Genomic DNA, 23982 nt, shown 5'->3' on the forward strand with positions numbered 1-23982 from the left:
AATCGAAATAGCAGGAAAGTAAATTGAAATATTGTGGGATACAATACAGGAGGGTCATTTCGCACAGGTGTGGTAATCAAAACAAGTAAAATCAAAAGAATACAGTACAGTTTAGGTATTTTTTGACATACTTGCAAAAACTAGGTAACTATAGTGAAGGGAAGATGTTCAGGTAACACATAAGAGAAGGTAGCAAAAATAAATAAATCTGTTGAACATACGTCTATATATATATACAATAGAACCTAATTATGACGGCAAGTCTCATTTATGATAGCCCCCAACAGACATTTATAGGACCTACATTCAGGAGGGTGTTCATGGTGAAGGTGAACTAGGCCAAGGACTCTCTCAGAAAATAGACCGTCTCAATTAGGAGCAGCGACATTTGGAAACAAGGAGAGAATGGGCCAGAATATATGATTATGTTTGAGATTAGTGTGATACATTACAATAATGATCCTTCTTTCAGTTGTTTATCCGAGCTCTTCTGCCTCCTTGTGGTAACATTTGACACCGCATCAGCAACATGTTGGTTCAGAAGCATTTGGATGACTTTTTTTTTTTTCTTTAATGTTTTTGAAATATGTCATTGACATGGACTTTAAAAAAAGAACTAACTGTGGTGTATTGAAACAAACCGCATAACTTATGAACATGAACGTGCAGTAGCTTTAGCTTAATGCTAACATAATTGGAAACTCAATGGATGGGCGAACAAAACTGGCATTGCTATAAACTTATTCAGACAAAACATTCAACAATACTCACAGGCATATTAAATATTGTATTCTTTATGCTGTATAAAAAACGACTTAAATTACTGTATTTTTGTTGGGGCGTGTTTTGTCTTCATTTTACGTGGCCTAGCTCTATATGTTGCACTGCCCCCTCGTGGCCAAAGCGCTCACACCAGGAACAGCACCGTGTCCACTGAAATAAAGCATGAAATCATGACGTACAAACTCGGTCTGCTTTTATTAAATACAAAATTGTAACGTGCTATTTTTTTATTTATTTTTTTTAGTTAAAATTAAAAAACTACAAATGTTTTTGTTTGTTTTTTGTTGTTTTTTTGGGGGTGCTGGTACGAACACGGACTTTGACCAATGCACATAATGATGCGACAAATCAAAGACCAACAGAACATTTTCAAAAGATCTGACCATCTTTATTTACAAATTAGTACATGACAAAAAAATATAATAATAATAATAAAGTTCACATACATGTCATACAATGTGGAGGTGTGTCCAACCCAACAAAGAGGTTCAAATGGTGAGAAACTGAGGTAAATTCTAACTTGTTAGGAAACTTTAAAATGTCCTAATGATATCCATTATCTTTACACTGTTAGGCTCACCCAAAAAATAGTATGATGAAGTTAAACAAGCTTTTTCCGTCAGGTGGTCATTCCTACACATTACTTGGTGGCGTAGTGTGGTGGGAGGGGGAAAAAAAACAGCTCACTAAATAAGTTTCAACAAATAACACACAAATTGTGAGGCAACGAGGGATGAGCTTATAAAAAATGAAGTTGTGGCACAGTCGGGGGTGGGGGTGAATAAAATCAGGCATCTGAGCAGGCAACAGACGTGCGGTAAGGCGTCACCAGGAATATTTATCGTCACAACTCACGTCATGTACAAAGTATCGTAAAACACACACACACACAGCTCACTTTGCTTTGCCTTGTCAGTAATTCCCAATCTTCTTCAAAAGGCTGCCATGAGCTCGGATCATCCGTAGCGTCTCACTTGACCTTTCAAGTATGATACAGAACTGGAAAATGTTCCGATTTAAAAGCCCTCCTTTTCTACGCTGGATGGGTAAAAAGTGCTCCTTAAAGGGACCACTGGTCACTCCTCAGTTGAAACAGTCTGCTGAGTCATTGTTTTGAAAACTGGAGCAAGATATAGAATATTACAATACACATTTGTTTACTAACTGGCAGCAGGCAGCTACCGCATTGAGGTCTGAGGAGCAAGGCTGCGGTCCATGGCAGTTCATGTGGAAAAGGCCTAAAAACAACCCGAGTGAAGAAAAAAAAAAAAATGCTCAAGATGAAGACATAAAACGTGGATAAAAATACCCATTCTGACTTACCTGGAGCAGCAGTACCGGCAAGCCAAGGTGAACTACTTCCGCTTCACGCCAACACTGTCTTCTTCCTTCAGGACAAACTTTTTCCTTAGAGCTTCGGAGATTAGAGAAGCGGAGTCCTCCTCTCTCAAGGACGTACAGCCTCTGTTATACCTGATTTTGATTTAAAAACAAAAAAAACAAAAACACAAGCTGTGAGGTCATAGGCCACAAAAACTGAATCTATTTGGCATGGGAGAACAGTTGAATACACACCACTGCCCTGGTTAAACATATGGAAGTACAAAATTGACTTGAATGTGTTCCACAAACTACATGATGTAGAGACAATATGAAATAAAAAATAAAAAAAATAAAAAATAAATAAATAATGTGATTGGGAAGCTAAAATAAGGGCAAATGCACCAAATAGCCAAATGAAAGACAGACTATCTACTTCAATTAGTTGTTAACATACTCATCACTACGACTTGTAGTTTTTTAAGTGTGCAATACAACAATGCCACAAAATTCTACCAAATAAGTGTGGCGTGTACATGTATCATTAAGTTATAAATCAGGTAATAATAATAAAAACAAATCTGTTGCTTTATCAGTTCAGCGTTTCATGAAACAATGATATGTAAACGTGAACTGCATTTCTTAAGAACGGAATGTGTTTAGACAATATATAAATAAATTAAATATGCATTTATATAGGAAAATAAAGCCTACCGACCAATGACAGACCAATACTGCCAAAATAAATAAAAGTGAAAATAAAAACTAAATTAAGAAATCTAATTCAAAAATTTAATAAAAAAAACTAATATAAATAAACATAAATAAATATATATATATAATTAAAAGTGAAAATAAAAACAAGTATAAAAACTAATTTAAAAATTTAATTACCATAAATAGAAATAAAACAACAAAATATATACACAGAAACAAATAAATAAATAAATAGATTTAGAAATGAATACAAAAATAAAGGCAAGAGTCAAAAATTAAAAATAAATGTAAACAAATTTATAACTACAATTAAATATAAATCAATAAATAAAAACTCTGCTGTCCCCCAAAATTGCAGCCTTTGCGATTTGGAAATGGGATTCTACTAAATTATGATGTTGATTTGAATTTGATTAATTCTTCAGCCCTATTGGGACATTCCTAAATAAACTTATTTTAAGTTTAAAACAAATAAATTACTGAATGTTTTGTAGTGCGTCTGTGAAACTCTCCTCTCCTAACCCTACTGTTAAAATCCATCAAAAAATATCTCTTTTTGTCCTTGTCATGTGTGGTGTCACTCAAATGTTAAAAATATGCACGTAAGGTTACCCTGTGCGTTAACTCATTCACTCCCAGCCATTTTCACAGAAGCAATCCCGTTCGCTCCCGGCTGTTTTACTGAATTTTGACTGATTTTGCAAGGCCCACAGAATATTGTGTTCTATTGCTATAAAAACACGGAACCTATCAAAAGAAAGATTAAAGTCTCTTCTTTCATCAGGAAAAAAAGTATGTTTCTATCTGTTTCCGTTTTGCAGCAATTAGCATTAGAAGAGAGCTAAGTTTCATCAGTTTTCACAAATCTATTTAAAGTAATTTAGCTTTTTTTCTAGATGGCCCTGGTCTCTGCTGCCACCTGCAGGCCGTTTGTGTAAAAACTACCATTTCTGCAACCGTTCTTTTCAGTTGAGAGGCTACATCAAAGCCTTCTGTATGCTTTGGCATTAAAAAACAAAAAAAACGTATAAATACGTCTTTGGGACACTTAAAACATTAAAAAAACGGATTTATACGTTATTGGGAGCAAATGAGTTAATAGATGTGAAGAAAAATTTCAAAAAAATAAATCCTAATGAGCCAGTTTGTACCTGTCTTTGCTCATCTTCATGCGATTCATGTCCTTCAGGATGTCCATCACGTCGGCAAAGCTGGTGGACTTGGACAGCGACACCGTGTCCTCCTCCGCCTCGCGGTAGTCCATGCTGGGCCTGTCCAGGTCGAATGTGGCCGACGCTGTCATGGAGACAGGCGGCAGGGGATCGGGGACCAGCTCTGACACCACGGACACCATGTCCTTATCGTCGTCGTTGTCGTCTTCCTCCTCCTCCTCCTCGTCCTCCTCTGTGACGTCGCTGATGACGAAGGAGGCGGCTGCCGCGGCCGCCGGCTGGTAGGGGACAGTCTCGAAGGGCGCCATGGAAAAGCTCATGGTGGTGTCGTCGGGAGACAGCAGGTCAGGGGTCAGGGGGTTGGAGCCTGAAATGAACCGAGTAACATTAGCAATAGTTTATGTTGACTAGCCACAACATTAGGTACACCTGCACTGTAGCTCACCATTCAGACACACATTCACACAAAAGGACAATTTGGGGCCTGGTGGCCTGACGCTGGCCCAAACAGTCCACTGAGGTTATAATACAAATTTCGTCCCCATTTCCAGCAACTATAACGGACCTACCAGTATCGCCGGCCACAATCTTGGCAATCTGTGCTCGAAGTCTGCTCAGCTCATCCTGCAGGGCGGTGGTGCGGTTGAGCGCAGTCACCCCAGGTTTCCTCAGGCCCTCCACCCGCTTGCCCTCCCGCCGAAAGTTGGGCACCGACGAGTTCCTGTGCAGCACCAGGAGCGGCGTGGGCCTCCATTCGTGTTTGAGGGGGCGACTGTCACTCCTGGAAGGAGGAAAAACAAGAGTTAAGCTTCTAGCTTGTGTAGTAAGTCGCCACATGGCTGGCTGGATTTGATCATGGACTGGATTTACACTACAGTAAAGGCCAAAGTTCCCAATTCTGATTTAATGCCGCTATATAGCCGACTTTGACAGTGTTGCAAAGAGGGTGATTTATGTATTCCTTATGAGGAAAAAGATGTTTTTTAATGGAACTAATTAACAGAATTTCCATTCATTTCAATTGAGAAAGACAATTGGGGATATTTTATCAGCGTGGTCACAAAACAAATAAATCAAACCCATCTCAAGGACCGCTGCACTGTAAAATGAAACCCCGAAAAAGAAAAAAAGAAAAAAAATGCTCTAAACTACAGATCTGCAACATAGATGGGATTTCTGTGATATATAGAGATACATTCCACAAAAAAAGAAAATCTAAGCTGTTTTAGAGCCACATATCCACTATAGTTTGAGGTCTTGCCTAAAATCCATGTCCAAAAGAGATAATAAATTCCTGTATTTGACTTTACCGCACTCTGGCATACGTCTCCTCTTCATCTGCAACAATCCATGCGATATCTGCCAAGGTGGGAACCATGGGTCCGTCCATAGGGCGAAGGGCAGGCAGGCCAGGTAGCTCCTGATGTTTACGGAAAAATGAACGTGCCTTATTGTACCAGAAGAGACAACCTTTCAAGAATGAGGCGCAGTACCTGGAAACACGCCCTTTGTGGGGGTTTTAGCGGAAGAGTGGAGCCTATTCTCCTCACCACACTGCGAGTGGATCCATGAGGCTTGTTCTGCCAGATAGGAATGACGTCCTGCAAAGAAATAAAGACAAAGGATCAAAAAAGCACATGCCAGCCCCATTACATCTGATAAAGGGCTGCCTTACTGTTTGGGTTTCCATGATGACGGGCTCAGCTTGCTGAGGAGCACCGACGCGTTGGTGCTCTTAGTGGCTCAAGACTGAGCAGTTCACTGAACAGATGCAACGTTAATCTGACAACTCTTCTTGGAATGTCAATTGGAGATTAGTCAGAGCATCTGTTGGGGAGACACAAGCGCAGGGAGAGAGGGAGGAGGGGAGAGAGAGAGAGAGAGAGAAAGAAAAGACACATCATTGCGTTACCAATAACTTTAACTTTAGAGTAATCAACTATTTAAAAGGTTGAAGGATGCTTCATTGTAAATAGAACCAATTGGTGGACATGACCTGATTCTTGAATTACAGCAATTAATCTCGTACAAATTAACAGATATGATGTAACGAGCCTAATTTCAATTGGATGAACTGAAATAAAGAGCTACATTGTGTTAAAGGGGATAGAAAATGTACTTTGTTGTATGTACAGTGTCAGCATTTACGAATTTGCTGATTGACAGATTTGCGTTTGTAACCAGTCCTCTGTTATTCACTAAAAGACACTTTAGGGCTGTTTTGTGCTCATTCACAATAACAGTACTACATTGGCATCATCAAGTGGCATCTTAGTGTCAAGGACAGATGTTGAAGTGACTTTAGGAGTTACCTTTAGATATAAGCAAGTGTTTTCCCACCATCTTTGGAGGTGTGTAGGAGCGGGGTCCATTATTCAGGTATTTGAAATGCTGCCTCCACAAAGGAAAAATAGGGAACCTAATCTATGATATCCTGTATGGGAATGTGCATGCTTCACTGTTTGCAATCTTTGCTTTTATTTTTTACTTGGGCAATTAGGTGCAGCTACAACAAGCTCCGCCCCTAGTCATCATAGCAACAAAATCTGTATTTCCCATGGGACCAGCAGTATGTAGGGTGAGACGAGGACTGTCATGACATAGTCACCCCCTCTATCAAAACATGCTAGATAAGATGGACACCCCCCCCAAAAAAGTTTTGTTCTTTTTACAGACTGTTATGATTCTTAACCTTGGGGTGTTTAAAAAAAAAACGCGTTTCACAGATTTGATTGATCCTGAGAATATATTCAAATTATGGCACAAAAGGGGGAAAATAATAATAAAATTCTCCTGTAATGGCGTCACCGTTTACACTCTGTTACGTAAAAATGACGTGGGATAATAACATGTAAAGGACGCCCAAATGTGTAAGAACAGCGATTTTGGAAACAGCGTCGCTACATTGATGAGCACCGGCGGCTAACTGTACCAAATACACACACAAGGCCGTCTGTTAGCTTCAGTTGCTAAGACGGTGACCCTCAAACTGTGCCCCGATTTCCCGAACGGTCCGTTTAAATTCGAAGATAAAACTAAAAACACAAAAACTGAACTTACGGCAAACAAAAGCTGGGAGGTTCGGAGTGGTGGGTTTTATTTGTGGCGAAGTTTCTCCTTTTCGTCTTTCACTGTTAGTTGTGTTGATGTTCATTACCGGAAGCCGGTGGTCAATTTCCGGTACCTGATTATCGAGATGATTTTGTATGGCGCCCCTATAGGTTTCGGCGAGCACGCTTTTATTCAAGTTTTTGTTTAATTTCACACGCACATTTAAAAGCATTATAAATTTAAAAGTACTAATTAGTGGTTGGAGCTGCTAAAAAAAAAAAGCAATTAACAAATTGTTAAACACTGGAGTAAAGAAAGTTGCGGTTTTCACAATTTTTCATCTCGGAAAATACAAGATCACTACCTCAAACACACTTCCGCTTTCACAGGAAGTCGGCCCTGTCAGTGAGAAAACTGGATTCGTCTTAAATTAACCAGTGGGCGTACCGTGAACGCAGCACTGTCTTGAACGTGATGATATCGTAAAGGACGGCGGCATCCATCGGCGAGTAACCGTGACTGGTATGTGAAAGCCTCTGCTGGCTCGCGGTTCATCCGTATAGAAGTTGCTGTGTTGTTATTTATCCGATCAATTGCTGCCTGTCAGGCTTAAAAGCCTTGTTCTCTACTTCCCCTGTGGCGATTAACGAAACCCAACAGCACTTCCTGGAAGCACACTGATTATTTGCATGGGTGTGCGTTGTTTAATTTAAAGAGGCGAGGTTGATCAAACAAATCACCATCCGCAATGAATGTCGCGGGCCTTTGAAATGCTGCATTCCTGTGCTGTGATTTTATAATACGGTACTTTACAATGCAGCATTCATGTCTGCATGCAGCTCATAGAGGCAATGACTGAAACATTTGGAGCAATCTTTCTTTATAGCGCAAAGGCTCATATTTTGCATTTGGAAAAAAAACAACAACTTCAAAGCACGCAACTAAATAAATTTAAGTTCAACAAAAAGCTATGTACTGTTGTATGAATGGCAACAGCCACAGGTGACTACAGAGGTTAATTGTCCCTTCTGAGGCTCTGTCCTCTAGTGGACATTTAATTGCTCTCCGTGTCACTATATGTCGCTGGCATAGGTAGATAAGCAGACACATTTTTATTGTTATTTTTGTTTGTTTTAAAATAATTTTCAAAACAATGATTGGGTGAATTTTAAAACTGCTAAGAAGAATTGGATGCCCCTTAATTAATCACTCCAATTAAGTATCTGACGAAAGCTGCGGCGCTCACTGTATGTGCGCAATGCTCAACTATGGCCATTCAATATGAAATGTGATTATAAAACTGCATCGTTGTGATAAATAGTTACATATGATTGCTGTCCAGCTTCTACAAGATAGTAACACTAGCAATACTAAGCTAGATTTAGCACTGTAAACAAGTTGACATTAGCCTTTGCTGCTACATTGGTTGTGTAACTTATTTGTAATGTTAGTATAACACAAAAATATTATTGATTTGAAATAAGGGTGCTGCGATCAATGTTTTATGCTGCCGATTCCACTACTGTCAAATATTCTATCTAAAGTTCCATCCCTTATATAAGATATGAAATTATTTAAAATTAACAGCGCAGAAAATAGAATAATATTAGCAGATTTGGAGGTTTTAATGTTAAATGCCATCTATTATGGGGATTATTATTATTTTTTTTTATGTTTGTATACACTTATTTCGGTATGTGTGCCCATTCCTGCTTCATGCATTTTTCCTCAAACATGCTTTTAAGACAAATAAACTGTGAAAAATGCTTAATATGTCTCCTTTAAGAGCTAGTTGCGTCCCCTGCATACACCCTCACGATTCATTTGGCATGCTAATTGAATTGGCCAACTGGCTCCATTAGTCCACTAAGATCACTTTTCCTGCGTCTGCAGATGCAACCTGACCCCCCTCTGCACCACAGTTAAGTTGCCGCCTTGTGTTGTGAGCTGCAGATGCTGTAACACGGGAGCGAAAAAAGCCAGGCCAGTCATGGTGAATAAGAGGAGGAGGAAGGATGCCAGTTGAGTCCCCTCATCCTTCTACAGCGGGATCACAGCCAGCGTCAGACTAAAGAGACAAGAGAGGATGGCTCAGTCTGTGAGGAGGATGGACATCGCCATGGACCACAAGCCGAAGAGGGACAAGACCCGGGCGAGCTATTTTGGCAATGTGAAGACCAGGTTAGGATTACCGCGCGCCGTAATGCCGCATGGACAAAGGAAATAAAAGCAACTCGCGCGACACATTTGACTCATTTTTGCCCTTCAGGTTTAAACGTACCACAATCAAGCCTTTCATTCATATTTGTTGATGTGAGGAGAAGGGCAGGGTGGCACAAAGGATGTGTTGTGACAGATTATGGCATGAATAAGATTTTTATTTTTTTTTTAAGCACAATGCGAGTAGCTGGACTCCAAATAAACCCCCATGCTAATATGCTAACTTTTGCAAGAGGGCCACCAAACACTTTTTGACATTCAAGTTACTAATAATTAGTTTTGTTCCGATACCAATACTGGTATCGGCAGAGGTGCCGATACTGCATTAAAACAGTGGTATCGGTATCGGTGACTACTCACAAGTAACATGCCGATACCATTAATTACAACGCTAATATAGGATTTTGGATGCAGCATCTTGTGTCTTGCTCATGCGCGACATTCACTGATATGTGACATATTCACTGCATGCCGATCTAAGATATCCTATTGGCCCTTGAATGCTCTAAACCAATGGCAGGACAGCTTTTTCATGTTGAGGGAAAAAAAAAAAATTAAGTATCGATATCGGCCAATACTGCATCGGTATCAGTATCGGTATCGGGAGCCAAAAAACGTTATTGGAACAACACTGCTAATAATTATATGAATCTAATCTTGAAATAAATGTTTGCAACCAGCTACAAGAATTATCTTTTCTACAATTTGTGAAATAAATCGATAAGTTTAAAATCCACCCATATATGCCAAGTGATGAAACAAACAAGCAACAAATTGAGCTAAGCCATTCAGAAGCTCACATATGCAATCAATGTCATTTTTAAACAGATAAATGACGAGTCTCCTTTCCATTGTGTTTCTTTAGGCTGGGCTCAAAGCTTCCCTCGGGTGTATCCCAGCCTCCGCACTTCGCCATGCGGCCTTGGGACACTCAACCACAGGCCCGAGACCTGCAGGAGCCTTCAGCCAGCAACCAGCTTCAGCATCATCATCAGTACCAAACCGCCTCTGGCCAACCTCTGGACCACATCCCGCACATCAGAAATCCGATACTGCGGCAGTATTACCTGCAAGGTACTCTGGAAGTATGTCACATCTCTAATGTGGAACATGCTTTCTTTGAATTTAAAAGTTTATTTTTATTTTTTTTATTTTTTTTGTGAAATAACAGCAAAAATCTTTCAAAAATCTTTTAAAAATATTTTATTTAAAATAAATAAAATGATTATTATAGAATTAGTTTCCCTAAGGGCGGCACGGTAGTCGAGTGGTTAGCACGTCCGCTTCCCAGTTCTGAGGTCTCCGGTTCGAGTCCAGGCTCGGACCTTCCTGGGTGGAGTTTGCATGTTCTCCCCGTGCCCGCGTGGGTCTTCTCCGGGTACTCCGGTCTCCTCCCACAAGACATGCATGGCAGGTTAATTGGGCGCTCCGAATTGTCCCTAGGTGTGCGTGTGAGTGTGGATGGTTGTTCGTTTCTGTGTGCCCTGCGATTGGTTGGCAACCAGTCCAGGGTGTCCCCCGCCTACTGCCCAGAGCCAGCTGAGATAGGTGCCAGCAGCCCCCGCGACCCTTGTGAGGAATAAGCGGTCAAGAAAATGGTTGGATGGATGGATAGTTTCCCTAAAAAATATTGCTATATTAAGGTAAATACAACTGACCTGAAATTGCACTAGGAATTTTTCAGCTACCACTAGAGTGAGCCATAGTACCACACAGTTCTTTGAGAATCAATATTCCACTGCCACATTATGTGATGTCACTGCCAAAATTGTGTGTGGGTTTTTATAACATGACTTTTTTGGTTTCCTCACAGGGACCTCATGGGACTCCAAAACCGCAGTGAAGAAAGAGCAAATGGGACAATTGTCACATGAGGGCAAAAGCAACACGGTCAGTCACATACTTTGCTTTATGGTTGATGAGCCAAGGGCTAATTCTTATATAAGTGTAGGAAATATGATATGACTATTTTATGGCAGGGAAACGATAATGTAAGAGTTGTCCAAGGTTCAGTTCATTGGTGCGTTGGTCGTCATGGGTAGACTGAATGTGTTCCAGAGCCTGTACAACAAATACAATAGGAAGACTGTGTTTTCTGATGTTAGCTCAAAGGTATTTTCTCTTTTTATTTTTTATTTTTTTACATGAATCAACTAAGCTATTGAACAGAAATAATCACTAGTCTTTGCGTCTTCGAGACAGAGGTAATTTGCATTGACCTTTGCGCAGAAATTCGATGCATCGCTATGGTTACCTACTTCTGTAAAATATCTTTTGTGTGTGTTGGCGCATTGCATTCCATCTCAGGGATTAGGATGAAGATTTCTTTAAATCAAGGTTTAGGGTTGAGTTCGACAAACTGTATTATTTATCTTTGTCCAAAAGTAAATTGTTAATTTACATTGTGCCGATTCTACTATGTAAAATGGAAAGATTAAAATCCTGGCAGTCATTTTTGTTGTGCAGTTCATGTGGCCCCTTTAAGGGGCAAGCGAGGGAGTGAGGAAGCTGTAGCGCTTGGTAGGAAGGAAGTGTAAGGCAAGACAAGGCAGCTTTAGCTATTAAACGCATTTCATACACAAGTTGCATCACGTTACAACAGTTTAAAACAAACAACAAAAGTTTAAAAGCAAAGAAAAGAATGGGCTCTTTGCACAGCTAGACTACTTCCTGAACTGAATATCACACCTTCATGAGTGGACAAACTGATTAATCCAGGTGTGTCTGGCCAATGTCGTTGGAGTTACTGAGATCAGGCACACCTGGATTAATCAGCTTGTCCACTCATGACAGACAGGAAATGAAGGAGTGGTGTTGAGTTCATAAGTAGTGGATTTGTGCAAAGAACCCATTAAGAAGTAGTTTACTACAAAAAAATACTAAAAGAACATACAATGTAGCGAGGATTGTGTATTTTTGTAGTAGTAATTGATCCAAATGAACTTTGTTACATAATGGCTATATTTGGCATTAAAAATCTTCTATTTTGTGAAAAACAAATGCTCTGCTTGCATGAAATAGCGGTTTCCACAAAACATATCTACTATATCATAAAAGATTATATATATATATATTTTGTCACAAACTACTTGTTTGCCATAGAAATACATCTTTTTCACTAAATTACTAGTATACCACAAAAGTTTATTTTGCTACAGAAATCCTATAATGTCTCAAAACTGCTCTATTTTGCCACAAAAAAATGACATTTTATCACAAAACTGCATTTTTCAAATATTTTGTATTTCCATTAAAAATGTATATTTTCTCATAAAACATAAATCATTCTATTAAAAATGCTGCATTTTGTCACGAAACAACTACTCAATATTTTGCCAAAAATCAACTATATAGTCACATGAACAACATATTTTGTCTTCAAACATATATTTTATTTTGACAGAAAAGTATATTTTGCCACAAATTAACAATTGAAAGTCTTTAGTTACTGTTTTGTTTCTTTTTTTTCTTTCTTTTTTTTTAAACCCAAATGTTTGGGCTAGTAGTTTGGTTTGTTTATCATGATGATTTGTTCATGTGCGAAGAAAAAGAATACAACACAAACCTAAATATTTTACTTAGACTGGCTGTCAACCAGTTCAGGGTGTACCCCGCCTACTGCCCGCAGCCAGCTGGGCTAGGCTCCAGCACCCCCACAACCCTTGTGAGGAGTAAGCGGTTAAGAAAATGGATGGATGGATGGACAGAAAATTGAAATTTAAAACCACTTCAACTCGAGATTGTGCAACCAGTCTCTTATTTTGTGCTTTCACCTACTTTGAATTTTCAGTTTGTTCTAATCTTAGCTTATGTTTATTTCATTAACATCTTTTGAGACTTGGCAGAGTACCTTTTCATTTCATTTCATGGTCAATTTGCTTGCATAAACTTGTGACATACATTTAATATCATACGTGTTTTGTTGCTGTAATTCCCTGTGTTGTTATACTGACAGCGTTCTTTCCACCTTGGCGGAAGTCTGCGTTTCGGTGCATATTTTTCTCTAGGTGTACCTAAGTAATAAAGTGTCCTGCAGTGCTTGTTTTTGTTTTTCCTTCCCCATGCAGGATGAGTCAGTGTTCAGCATCTCATCCCGCTTGGGCAGTGATGACACACCTCCCTGTGCTCATTCCCAATCACAGTCGTCACCTTTGTGCTCTGCCCTTGTCTGCATGGAGGTAAGAGTCAGCACATGTCACATGACACAACCGAACTTGTTGTTGTTGTTGTCTGGAGTAGACATGCAAAACAGCACTTGTGTATGTAACTCTTGACTGCAGCTGATGGATGTCGAAACCTAAAAAAGTGAAGGTATGGTCAACTCATGATCAATATTGTTGTGTTAAATGTAGATATACATACTCTTTCTTCACAGTGGCTTGAATGTCTAAACTGGTGTCATGTGGAGCACTGCTATGACTACAAACAGAGATAGGAGGGGAAAATGCAGGCAGAAAGAGGAAGTACTTGACTGTTGCCGGGCTATAAGTCACTCTTAACATGGCTGCTATTGTGAAGCAGCAGCAATCAGAGGAGGGGAAGAGGACCATAACAGCCGACCGGGACGGTTGTAAGGAGAAGACGGCGCTGGGGATGGATCCAGATTTTTCGGATCGGCTCACTGCTCCCGCCCAGTCACCCTTGCCGGAGGCAGAATACGACAAACTTCTGGTAACTAGTACACATTGTCTTCTTGCTCTTAGAATATAGCAACATCTTAGTTTACTTTAATTTGCTTTAATCAATTGACTGTATTGCAGAAGGAGATTCAATTATTCAGCTTTGATCCCCTTTAACTCGGTCACTCCCAGCCATTTTCACAGAAGCAATCCCATTCGCTCCCGGCTGTTTTACTGGATTTTGACTGATTTTGCAAGGCCCACAGAATATTGTGTTCTATTGCTATAAAAGCATGGAACCTATCAAATAAAAGATTAAAGTCTTTTCTTTCATCAGGAAAAAAAGTATGTTTCTATCTGTTTCCGTTGTGCAGCAATTAGCATTAGAAGAGAGCTAAGTTTCATCAGTTTTCACAAATCTATTTAAAATTGTATTTGAGCTTTTTTTTTCTATATGGCCCTGGTTGAGCTCCTTTGCTCTGCTGCCACCTGCTGGCCGTTTGTGTAATAACTACCATTTCTGCAACCGTTCTTTGCAGTTGAGAGGCTGCATCAAAGCTTTCTGTATGCTCTAGCATAAACAAAAACCAAAAAAAACGTATAAATACGTCTTTGGGACACTTACAACATTAAAAAAACGTATTTATACGTTATTGGGAGTAAATGAGTTAATGACATTGAATGTTTATATATAACGCCTTTTAAAACGTGTATTGACAGTATTAGTTTAGTATTATGACATGTCAACACCCTTTTACTAAATTTCAGTTATATAATACTTCTTATTCGCCGCTTTTGAATGTTTACCATTGTGAAGAATCACACAAATACCTCAAAGATGAATCATAGAAATTCAGATAAAAATCATGCCTCGTGATGCTATTCTGATGCCTTAATTATTTATTTATTTATTTTACAATATGTTGTATGTGTCCCCATTCGTCTAACATTAGAATTATGATAAAAATTGTTTGTGGAATATGAATCAGCAAAATTCAGCCATTTTTAATCTATGTCAGAGGGCGACCATTTTGTCACTTGATGTCAGCTGGTAATGAATTGTAGTTGCTCAGGCCAATCACGCATCTGAGTTTGGTCATGTGACATAATCAAGCTGAGCTGTGATTAGTCGTTACCTGAGCAGCATCTGTGATGTCATTTTCAGTTTACAAGTGGCAAAATGGCTGCCAGATAGTGCTGGATGAAAATGGGTGGATTTTGCTGCTTAATTCAGTGGCTGCATAGAACATATTGTAAAGGAAATGTTTGAGTTGACTTCCTCTTTAACGACGGAGTTTTTTTGGGGAGAGAGAAAATCATATTTGCAAATCTTAAACCAAAGTAGATGACATATAGTCATTCAGTCTTGTCTTTTTGATGCAAACAGGATGTGGAGGCGGTTCCGATGCCCGACGGACAACTCTGCCTTTTGGCTCTACCGCCTGAGTGCTGTCAGGGGGAGGGGCCAGATGCCACGCCTTACCTCAAATTGTTCTGCCGTCACATCACCGACCGCAAAGTAAGTACGGCGGTACCTCTAAATCCATTTCTGAGCCTATGGTCTGCCTCCAATTATACATAACTATATTTTCTCTCTGCCGTCGTCAGGGTGTGGTCTCCGGTATCCTCCTGGTGACGACAAACAAGCTCTTCTTCGACCCGTGCAAGACGCACCCGCTGGTGAAGGAGCACGGCTGCGAGGAGTATCTCCTGTCCTGCTCCGTGGACCAGCTGTCGTCCGTCGCCTTCTTTTCGGATATCTCGCATGTTCACTTTCACAACTCCCAGCAGAGGTGAAAAAAAAAAAAAAATGCAAAATCTGGTCACCATCATCAAATTTGAATTTATTGACGATGGAATCTTAACTAGTTTAATTAGTTGCATGAGCAAGCAAGAAACTCAATTTAACATTGAATCAAATCTGTTTTTAACTAATTAGCTTCCAGAAACGTATAAATATGTTCTATTTTAAATATTACCATGGTCCCAAAGACATATGTATACGGTTTGTATGTTTTTTTTTTTTTATGCTTGAGCATACAGAAGGCTTTGATACAGCCTCTGAAGTGAAGAGAATGGTGGAAGCAGTGGTAGCTGTTACAAAAACGACCAGCAGGTGGTAGCAGAGTATAAGAGATCAACAAGGTCCATGTTGCATCAAGCTATTTTCCCCACTGTTTTAATCAGATTTTTTTATAATGATGAAACTTAGCTATATTCTGATGCTTATTGTTGCAAAACAGAAACAGATAGAAATATACTTTTTTTTTCTGATGAAAGAAGAGACTAATATTCCTTTTGGTAGGTTTCATGTTTTTATAGCAGTTGAACAAAATATTCTGTGGGCCTTGCAAAATCAGTCAAAATCCAGTAAAACAGCCAGGAGCGAAGGGGGTTGCGAAAGTGAAAATAATTCTTGAATTTTGTTTATTATTTTAACTCATTCACTCCCAGCCATTTTCACAGAAGCAATTGCCTTCACTCCCGGCTGTTTGACTGGATTTGGACTGATTCTGCAAGGCCCGCAGAATATTGTGCTCTATTGCTATAAAAACATGGAACATACCAAAAGAAAGATTAAAGACTCTTCTTTCATCAGGGAAAAAAAAGGTTGTTTCCGTTTTGCAGCAATTAGCATTAGAACATAGCTACGTTTCATCATTATTTACAAATATATTTAGAATTGTGAGTAATTGAGCTTTTTTCAACATGGTTCTGGTGGATCTCTTATACTCTGCTGCCACCTGCTGGCTGTTTTTGTAATAACTACCATTTTTTTTCAACCATTCTTTGCAGTTGAAGCATCAAAGCCTTCTGTATGCTCCAGCTTAAAAAAACAAAAAAACATGACATATAAATACGTCTTTGGCACACACACACACATTTAAAATAGAACGTATTTATACGTTTTGGGGAGCAAATTAGTTAATGTGTAATTTCCTCCCAGTTTCATTGTGCTATAGACTTACTATATACATATTATGCATATCAACAGTTTATGTCGGGTCTGTTATAATCATTATTAGCTATATTTTTTTGCGTGTACATTAGATATATAAAAAAAAAATCTATCTCAGGCTTATTTAATATGTATAATGTGAAGTTATTTGTTTTGTTTTGTTTTGTTTTGTTTTGGGTTTTTTTAGGAGAAAAGGGAGGAAACTTTTCCAGAGGCTAAAAAATGCCAAAAGCCAGCATCAGAAGGCGGAGTCGGTTTCACTTCTGGCACCTGCAGCTCTCTCCAATTTGAGTCTCAAAGAGGACGCTTCTACAGCAAGTGAGCCAACTGACAGCAGAAACGCGTCTGAGGACGATCTTGACAAGAGCCCGTCTGAGATGTTGTCAGAAGCTTCCGGGGGAGCTCTCAGCGTGGCCGCCACCTTCTGCTGCGGAGCTCCAAGGGTGTCCAGAGAGGCGCTGTCTTCATCTGTGGAGAGTCAGACAGCAGGTACAGTAGCTACAGTCGGTAGCGTTTAATACAGTCACGTGTGTTTTCAAATGAAACTTTTGAAATCTGCAGTGCCTGAAAGGTCCTCAGCAGAAAGTCCCAGGTGCGTCATGTTTGTGCGGCTGCGGGTTCAGTCGTCTGCAGGGAAGAAGAAGCGCGCCGGAGGATTTCAGTTTGGCATGACTGAAGCGACTGCTGCCCGACGGGAAGCCTGGATCGCCCTTTCGCAGGAGAGGTACGTGAAAAATGTGAGAGTGGGCACGTGGGAGTCCTTAAGAGGTGCAGAAGTCGTACATTTCCCGCAAGAAACTCATCGTGGTTTCGTGATGGACTGTGGCAAAATCCTGTTGGAGGATCTGAATCCTTTGTCAGAATCTGCATGGAATCTGTGATGTCATCAATGGCACGCCCACATTGAAAGAACCCTCTGTTGAGTTGTCAGGAAAAAATATCGAATTTGTTTTATTTCTAGCTCTTTTTTCAAGGTCCTCTTATCATGAATCTTTAACAAACAAAAACATTAAATTAATAATTTTTTTTAATAGATTTGTCTTATTGTGTAGCCTTACACTTAAAAAAAAGGAACCATGAATTATTGACAAATTATCTACCAAACAAAACAAGTGTGGCTTAAACATAAATCAGTAAATCCATCCATGGCCTGCCGCTGTTTATAGGCGCCTCTGACAAAATAGAGATGGGCGAGTACCAATATCAGGTATCAGTATGAAGATGGTTTTATTTCAAGGTATCGGTACTCGCGACAGTAGCCAATATCAGTCGATAGGCCTTTTAAAAGAATAAAACAATATAAAAATAGCAGGAATTCCATGCAATTTGAAGGGAAATGTAAATAGCTGTCTTTTTTTTTTTTTTTTTTTTTTTTTTTTTTTTTGGGGGGGGGGGGGGGGTTATGTATCAAAAGTAGTAGTGGTATCAGTTTCAGTGACTACTCAAGAGTTGAGCACTCGCACTGGTCATCCATTGAAGCGTAAAATTGTCTAAAATCTCTAAAGCCTAAACCATGAAATATATGAGAGAAAATTCTGATTCTTTTTAAATAGAGTATTTCGTGGTCCTTTTGAGCAAACAATTTTTAAAAAATAAACTTAGACATATGATTTTTGATTTGTCTCATATTTGATACATCCGGTCACAGTACTTTAAATTTGTACATTTATATAATTAAAAAAAACAAAAAAACATATCAAACATATTAGTATTTCAAAAAATCAGAAAGAACATTTCCCACTGTTATTAACTCATTCACTCCCAAAGACGTATTTATACGTTTTTTAGGTTTTTGTTTGCTAGAGTTTTTGTATGATGGCTTTGATGCAGTTTCTGACCTGAAGTGGTCACTTAAAGTGATAGTAGTTATTACAAAAAAAAAAAAAAGTGTGCTTCATCTGTTTCATTCATTTTTATTTTTTTTCTAACAACTACCATCACTTTAAGCTTCCACTTCAGGTCAGAAACTGCATCAAAGCCTTCATACAAAAACTCTAGCAAACAAAAACCTAAAAAACGTATAAATACGTCTTTGGGAGTGAATGAGTTAATAAGTAAGGTTGCTGGAAAATCCATCAGCTGAGTGATACTGCCCTCTAATGGATTATCCGTGCAATGCATGTGTGAGATCATCTACGTCAGGATTTTAATGGGGGGGGAAAATATTCTACTCCTGTCTTATATTTAATATGATACATTTGACTATGAAAAATGACCAGCTCATCACACTACAGAAGAACTAACCCAACCCCTGTGTGTATCATCTCATCTGAGTTAATCCTTCAACACTGTTCAAGATGACTAACAGGGGAATGCTGAGTTGCATTCGGGTGTCGCTTGTTGACACAGCTGCTAGCCTATTTGTCCGCCCGAGCTGCCCCTGACAAAAACGCTTTCTGTCCTCCCGCTTAGCTCCGATGAGCTGCACGCCTTTCTCAAGCACCGTCGACCCGACTTGTGTCTGCTCAAGGGCGCAGGAGGAGGAGAAGAGGACGGGGAGGCGGATCACAATGAAGAGGAGTTTGTCCTGGTTGAGGACAAAGATGATGATGAAGAGGAGGAGGAAGTGTTACAGAAGCAGCACAGCTCGGGAGACGACTGGGAGGTGAGTGGTTTGTTTTTTTTGGCAAATAATGGCTGCGTCGCTTTGAAAATTAGTAGAAGGAAATGGCGTTCTGTTTGCAGATGGTGTTGATGGAGGACAACGGGGGGGGCAAGCCAGGTCAGCTGACTGACCCTGAAGGACTTAACGCCATTGTGGAGAACAGCCACATTTTAGAAGCCTCGCATGTCAGAGAGGTCAGTGAACCCACAGGCCTCTCATATACGGACAAAAGTATTGGGACACATTACAGTACAGTACAATTGATAGATGAACTCCACGACATAGCAATCTAATATTTATTCTGTTGTTGAAATGTATTTTAAATAGGGATAGACGGCGCCGATATTCAGCATTTTGACAAATATCAGAGAGATAATAAGAATCAGATGGCCAATTAATATCAATTACAAACTGTGTTATCTTGAGGAAACTATTAAAAATTTCAGTTAACTACGTAAGAAATGCTGGGAACTCTCTATACCTAAAAAAAAAAAAAAAGTGAGATAAGTGAAAATTTAAATTTTCAGATATTTTGAAATTTTTGAAAACTTTATTTACTGTAGAAAACAAAAGGGAGTACTTTTAAGATTTGTTTAAAAACTTTTTTAAGACATGCTAATGGGCTCTCGGAGTTCCCTGAACTTTTAGTTAGAATTTTAAAATCAATCAGTCAATCAAACTTTAATTATGTAGCACCTTTCATACATTCAAATGTAACTTAATGTGTTGAACATTTAAAACATCCATAATACAATAAAAATAAAAAGCCACCCCTCCCCCCATGATCGTACCCACAGACAGACACGCAAACCACAACATGGCGGGGCACAGAAGAACCCTGTGAGGAAAGGCACCCAGGAGGAGTTCATCCAGGATATCTATTTATTTAAAAAAAAAAAATTCCAATATTTTGCCAATCTTAAAAATTGTTCAATAAACATATGCTTACAAAATGTCAACAAAGTTACGAGTTTTTTGTTTTGTTTTGTTTTAAATTTTACGCCAGCCAATATTTTCCCTTTAAGTGAAAATGAATATCGGTTCCAAATATCTGGCTCATTGACTACTAATAATTTGTATCGGTATCGGCATGGGAAAAAAACATCGGTCTATCTCTAATTTTAAAGGTTCATAGATGTAATACCAAAATGCAGTGTTTCCTCATTTTATGCTGGGGTTAAGTTCCAAAGAATACTCGCAATAAATGAAATCCGCAAAGTGGTTTGCTTAATGTTTTATATTTATTATAAATGTTTTAAGGCTCTAAAAACTCTCACCACATTTTTCACTTGTTTAAACATTCTCAATGTTCAAACATTCATGAATGTTATAAAATGGGTACATTTCTGTAAAAAAAAAAAAAAATGCATGCATAATTGCACCAAAAAGTAAACTGCGTTATAGCGAGGTAACATTGAATTATGCATTTGTGGTGCAGATATTTTTTATTTATTTTTTTGTCCACTTGGACTGCTGTATCGGTGAGTGTCTTTAGATTCTACTACAGTGCGATTTGAATTTGATTATTTGTTCAGTCCGAGTTTGTCCCAATAACAAGTCCATTTTTTTTTTCTCATCTCCTCATCTTTTCTCAGCTGTGCAAGGAGCTGCCCCCGAAGACGGTGGGCCACACCTGGCAGCTGACGTACAGCACGTCTCGCCACGGCGCCAGCCTCAAGACCCTCTACCGCAAAGTGAGCGCCGCGGACTCGCCCGCTCTCCTCGTTATCAAAGATGCCCTGGACGAGGTGAAGTCTCGGCTTGACGCCGTCGCGAGAGCGTAGCGGCGACCGCTAACGTCTCGTTTCCCTCCGCAGGTATTCGGGGCTTTCCTCTCGCACCCGCTGAGACTCAGCGAGGCATTTTACGGCACGGGAGAAACCTTTCTCTTCATGTTGCATCCTCGGTTCAAGGTAGTTAGCATTTCTTGCGTATTAGCTGAAGTTGCTAGTTGTAAACATGCACTGTGAGTAAGTGCGCTTTCCCTTTTTCACAGTGCTTCAGATGGACTGGAGAGAATTCCTTTTTCATTAAAGGGGACTTGGACTCATTTGCCATTGGTGGAGGAAGGTAAATTTTATAATGCACTCATGGAATTTGAGGGGAACCTATTCTCTGGCATTTTCTGAAAAACTCATCTAAGCCATGTTTAAATTAAAAAATTGGCTTTGGCGCCTTGATGTCAAATTCCTTCTGTTACTCGTACTTTATCAGAAATAATTTTTTGCATTGAAATGAGTGGGAATGTCATTCCAGCAATCATATTTTTTAGGGGTGTTTAAAAAAAATCGATTCGGCGATATATCGCGATACGACATCGCGCGATTCTCGAATCGATTCAATAATCGGCAAAATCGATTTTTTTTTTTTTTTTTTTTTTTTTTTAGGATTCACACCTTAAGCATGGAAGAATGTTATATGAACGGAACATTAAGCCTTAATATTTTATTTCAATGCTGTTCAAACATGAAACAAATTACAACCTCTATAAGACTGAAATTTCAGATAAATAAATAATACATTTTCATATAAATCTTACACTCTACAAGCTTACTGATTAGTATTTTCTAAATTTGAATGGAAAAAAATCGCAACAATCGACTTATAAATTCGTATCGGGATTAATCGGTATCGAATCGAATCGTGACCTGTGAATCGTGATACGAATCGAATCGTCAGGTACTAGGCAATTCACACCCCTAGTATTTTTCTTCTTTTTTTTTTTTTTTTTAAATCAATAGCACTCTATTATATTGTACTTTGTTAAAAATGTACATTGACACAATTATTTATAATATAAAGGAATTAAACAGTTTTGAACCACATTTTTTGCTTAAATTCAAGAATATAAAGGAATTTATCAGTTTTTAACCATGTTTTTTACTTGAGCCATTTTTAGCAGTAAAAAGTTAATATTTTGTCCAGAATGAATTTTATAACATTTTTTCACTTGCTGTCGACTGAAGATGACATCACCTGTGTTGAGGAAATAGGTAATGACCAATCACGGATCACCTGTTTTCTGGGTTTGTTCAGCAAACTGAGCCATGATTGGTCGTCACGTCACCTACTTCCTCAGCACAGGTGATGTAAACTTCAGTCGACAGCAAGTAGGAAATTTTTTTTTTTAAAGGTATTAATTGTACAATATTTAACTTATTTTTTTTACTCCTGAAAATGGATCAATGAGTCACGGATCCCTTTAAATTCAATGGTCATTGTGCTGCTCCTTCTGGTGTACGTGCTTTGGCCACCTGGGGGCAGCATAATACAGACAGCGATTATGAAAGACAGTCACAATTGCGCAGAAAATCGCAATAATAATAGCTGTTCTTTGAAGAGGATAAATAATATATGCATGTGAGTATTATTGTCTGGCTACGTGTTGCGCCACTGTTTGTGTTCAGATATCCGTTGGTTACAGGGTTATATAACACCACAACACTGATGCTATTCGTTAGCCCATCTATGGCATTTCCCATTTAAGCTACCAGACTTTAATGTGGTTTTTAAATACAGGTGCAATGCTCTTTATTTATTAAATAAATTATTTATTTATTTATTTATTAAATTCATCATCTGTTGTTATCCGGTTTTATTTATTTGGTTTGACAGTAAGCTTCAACTGGGAGAGGAAATAAGCAGCTAGCGTACAACGCTAATGTAACATTTTTGCCATTTTTGACTTTAACCCAGTTTGCAGCATGTATTTTCATTATTTGTCTTTTTCCCCGCAGTGGTCACTTTGGTCTGTGGGTGGACGAGAATCTCTACCTGGGCCGCAGCAGCCCCTGTTACACCTTCAATAACTGTTGCCTCTCAGAAACCGACGACTTCAGAATCATGGAGCTGGAGGTGTGGACGTTCAGCTGAAGCATCTCACCGCTGACATGCCGCAACTCGGCTTTCGTTTCATCATGGTACCCGTCAGGTCAAACTGTTGGACTTATTCGCACGGTCAAACGGATCAGGATGAGTGGGACTTTGGAGCGCTGGCTGCCAGAAGGGACGTTTTAATGGCTGACTCATTCCTGTGGGAATGCTCTCAAGAGGCTTTTGCACTTTGCTCCATGTGTGAATCGGTCGTCATTTATTATGTGAAAAGCTATGCATCTTCATGCTCAGACTTGTTAGTCACATTAGTTTGGAAAAGGCGCTTGTGAACAGTGTTATATCATGTGTACTAATACTCAAGTATTATGTATGCTAATGCTCCCTTCCTGACAGGATGTCATCAATTAATGTAACAGGCTGCATAAATAAATGTATCTGCACTTAGAATGAATCATAATTGCATTCTCTTTTGTCTGTGATGCTGCAAAAGCCTTTTTTTGTGAATTAAAGTTTAAATTTTACTCACCAGCTACAATATTAGGTTCAGTACAAGAGTTATATTTTAGAAAAAAGCTTGATTCCCCCCACCCAAAATTAATTTATGCTCACTTTTGAATTTCTGTAGGTAACAATATGATTTCAGTTTACAATGGAGTAAATTGGACAGTGTCATAGTGATGTCTTACTAATATTTTGCACCGC

The 23982-nt window shown here is 39.0% G+C and overlaps 2 protein-coding genes across 5 annotated transcripts; one reads left to right on the top strand and one right to left on the bottom strand.

Moving 5' to 3' along the window:
* Window positions 1-1149: 1149 nt before the first annotated feature.
* Window positions 1150-7657, bottom strand: mtfr1l (mitochondrial fission regulator 1-like). 2 transcript variants are annotated; one of them, XM_077538940.1, is made up of 8 exons: window positions 7491-7657; window positions 5668-5819; window positions 5486-5593; window positions 5303-5412; window positions 4562-4773; window positions 3972-4359; window positions 2107-2256; window positions 1150-2021 (listed from the first exon to the last, which is right to left on the bottom strand). In XM_077538940.1, the coding sequence occupies exons 2-7, from the start codon at window positions 5680-5682 to the stop codon at window positions 2139-2141; spliced, it is 951 nt and encodes a 316-aa protein (XP_077395066.1). In that variant the 5' UTR covers window positions 5683-5819; window positions 7491-7657; the 3' UTR covers window positions 1150-2021; window positions 2107-2138. The 2 variants fall into 2 exon arrangements, with proteins under 2 accessions (XP_077395066.1, XP_077395065.1); XM_077538939.1 differs by lacking the exon at window positions 7491-7657 and adding an exon at window positions 7053-7212.
* On the top strand, window positions 7433-23731 carry LOC144031622 (oxidation resistance protein 1). 3 transcript variants are annotated; one of them, XM_077538937.1, is made up of 16 exons: window positions 7433-7565; window positions 8991-9224; window positions 10129-10337; window positions 11077-11153; window positions 13331-13441; window positions 13782-13934; window positions 15270-15401; window positions 15491-15675; window positions 17029-17330; window positions 17403-17565; window positions 19254-19446; window positions 19527-19640; window positions 21042-21194; window positions 21264-21359; window positions 21443-21516; window positions 23184-23731. In XM_077538937.1, the coding sequence occupies exons 2-16, from the start codon at window positions 9130-9132 to the stop codon at window positions 23317-23319; spliced, it is 2193 nt and encodes a 730-aa protein (XP_077395063.1). In that variant the 5' UTR covers window positions 7433-7565; window positions 8991-9129; the 3' UTR covers window positions 23320-23731. The 3 variants fall into 3 exon arrangements, with proteins under 3 accessions (XP_077395063.1, XP_077395062.1, XP_077395064.1); XM_077538936.1 differs by having other exon boundaries at window positions 7435-7565; window positions 8997-9224; XM_077538938.1 differs by having other exon boundaries at window positions 7435-7565; window positions 8997-9224; window positions 13785-13934.
* The last annotated feature ends 251 nt before the right edge of the window (window positions 23732-23982 follow it).

The sequence above is a fragment of the Festucalex cinctus genome, chromosome 12, assembly GCF_051991245.1.
Source record: "Festucalex cinctus isolate MCC-2025b chromosome 12, RoL_Fcin_1.0, whole genome shotgun sequence".
Classification (NCBI taxonomy): domain Eukaryota; kingdom Metazoa; phylum Chordata; class Actinopteri; order Syngnathiformes; family Syngnathidae; genus Festucalex; species Festucalex cinctus.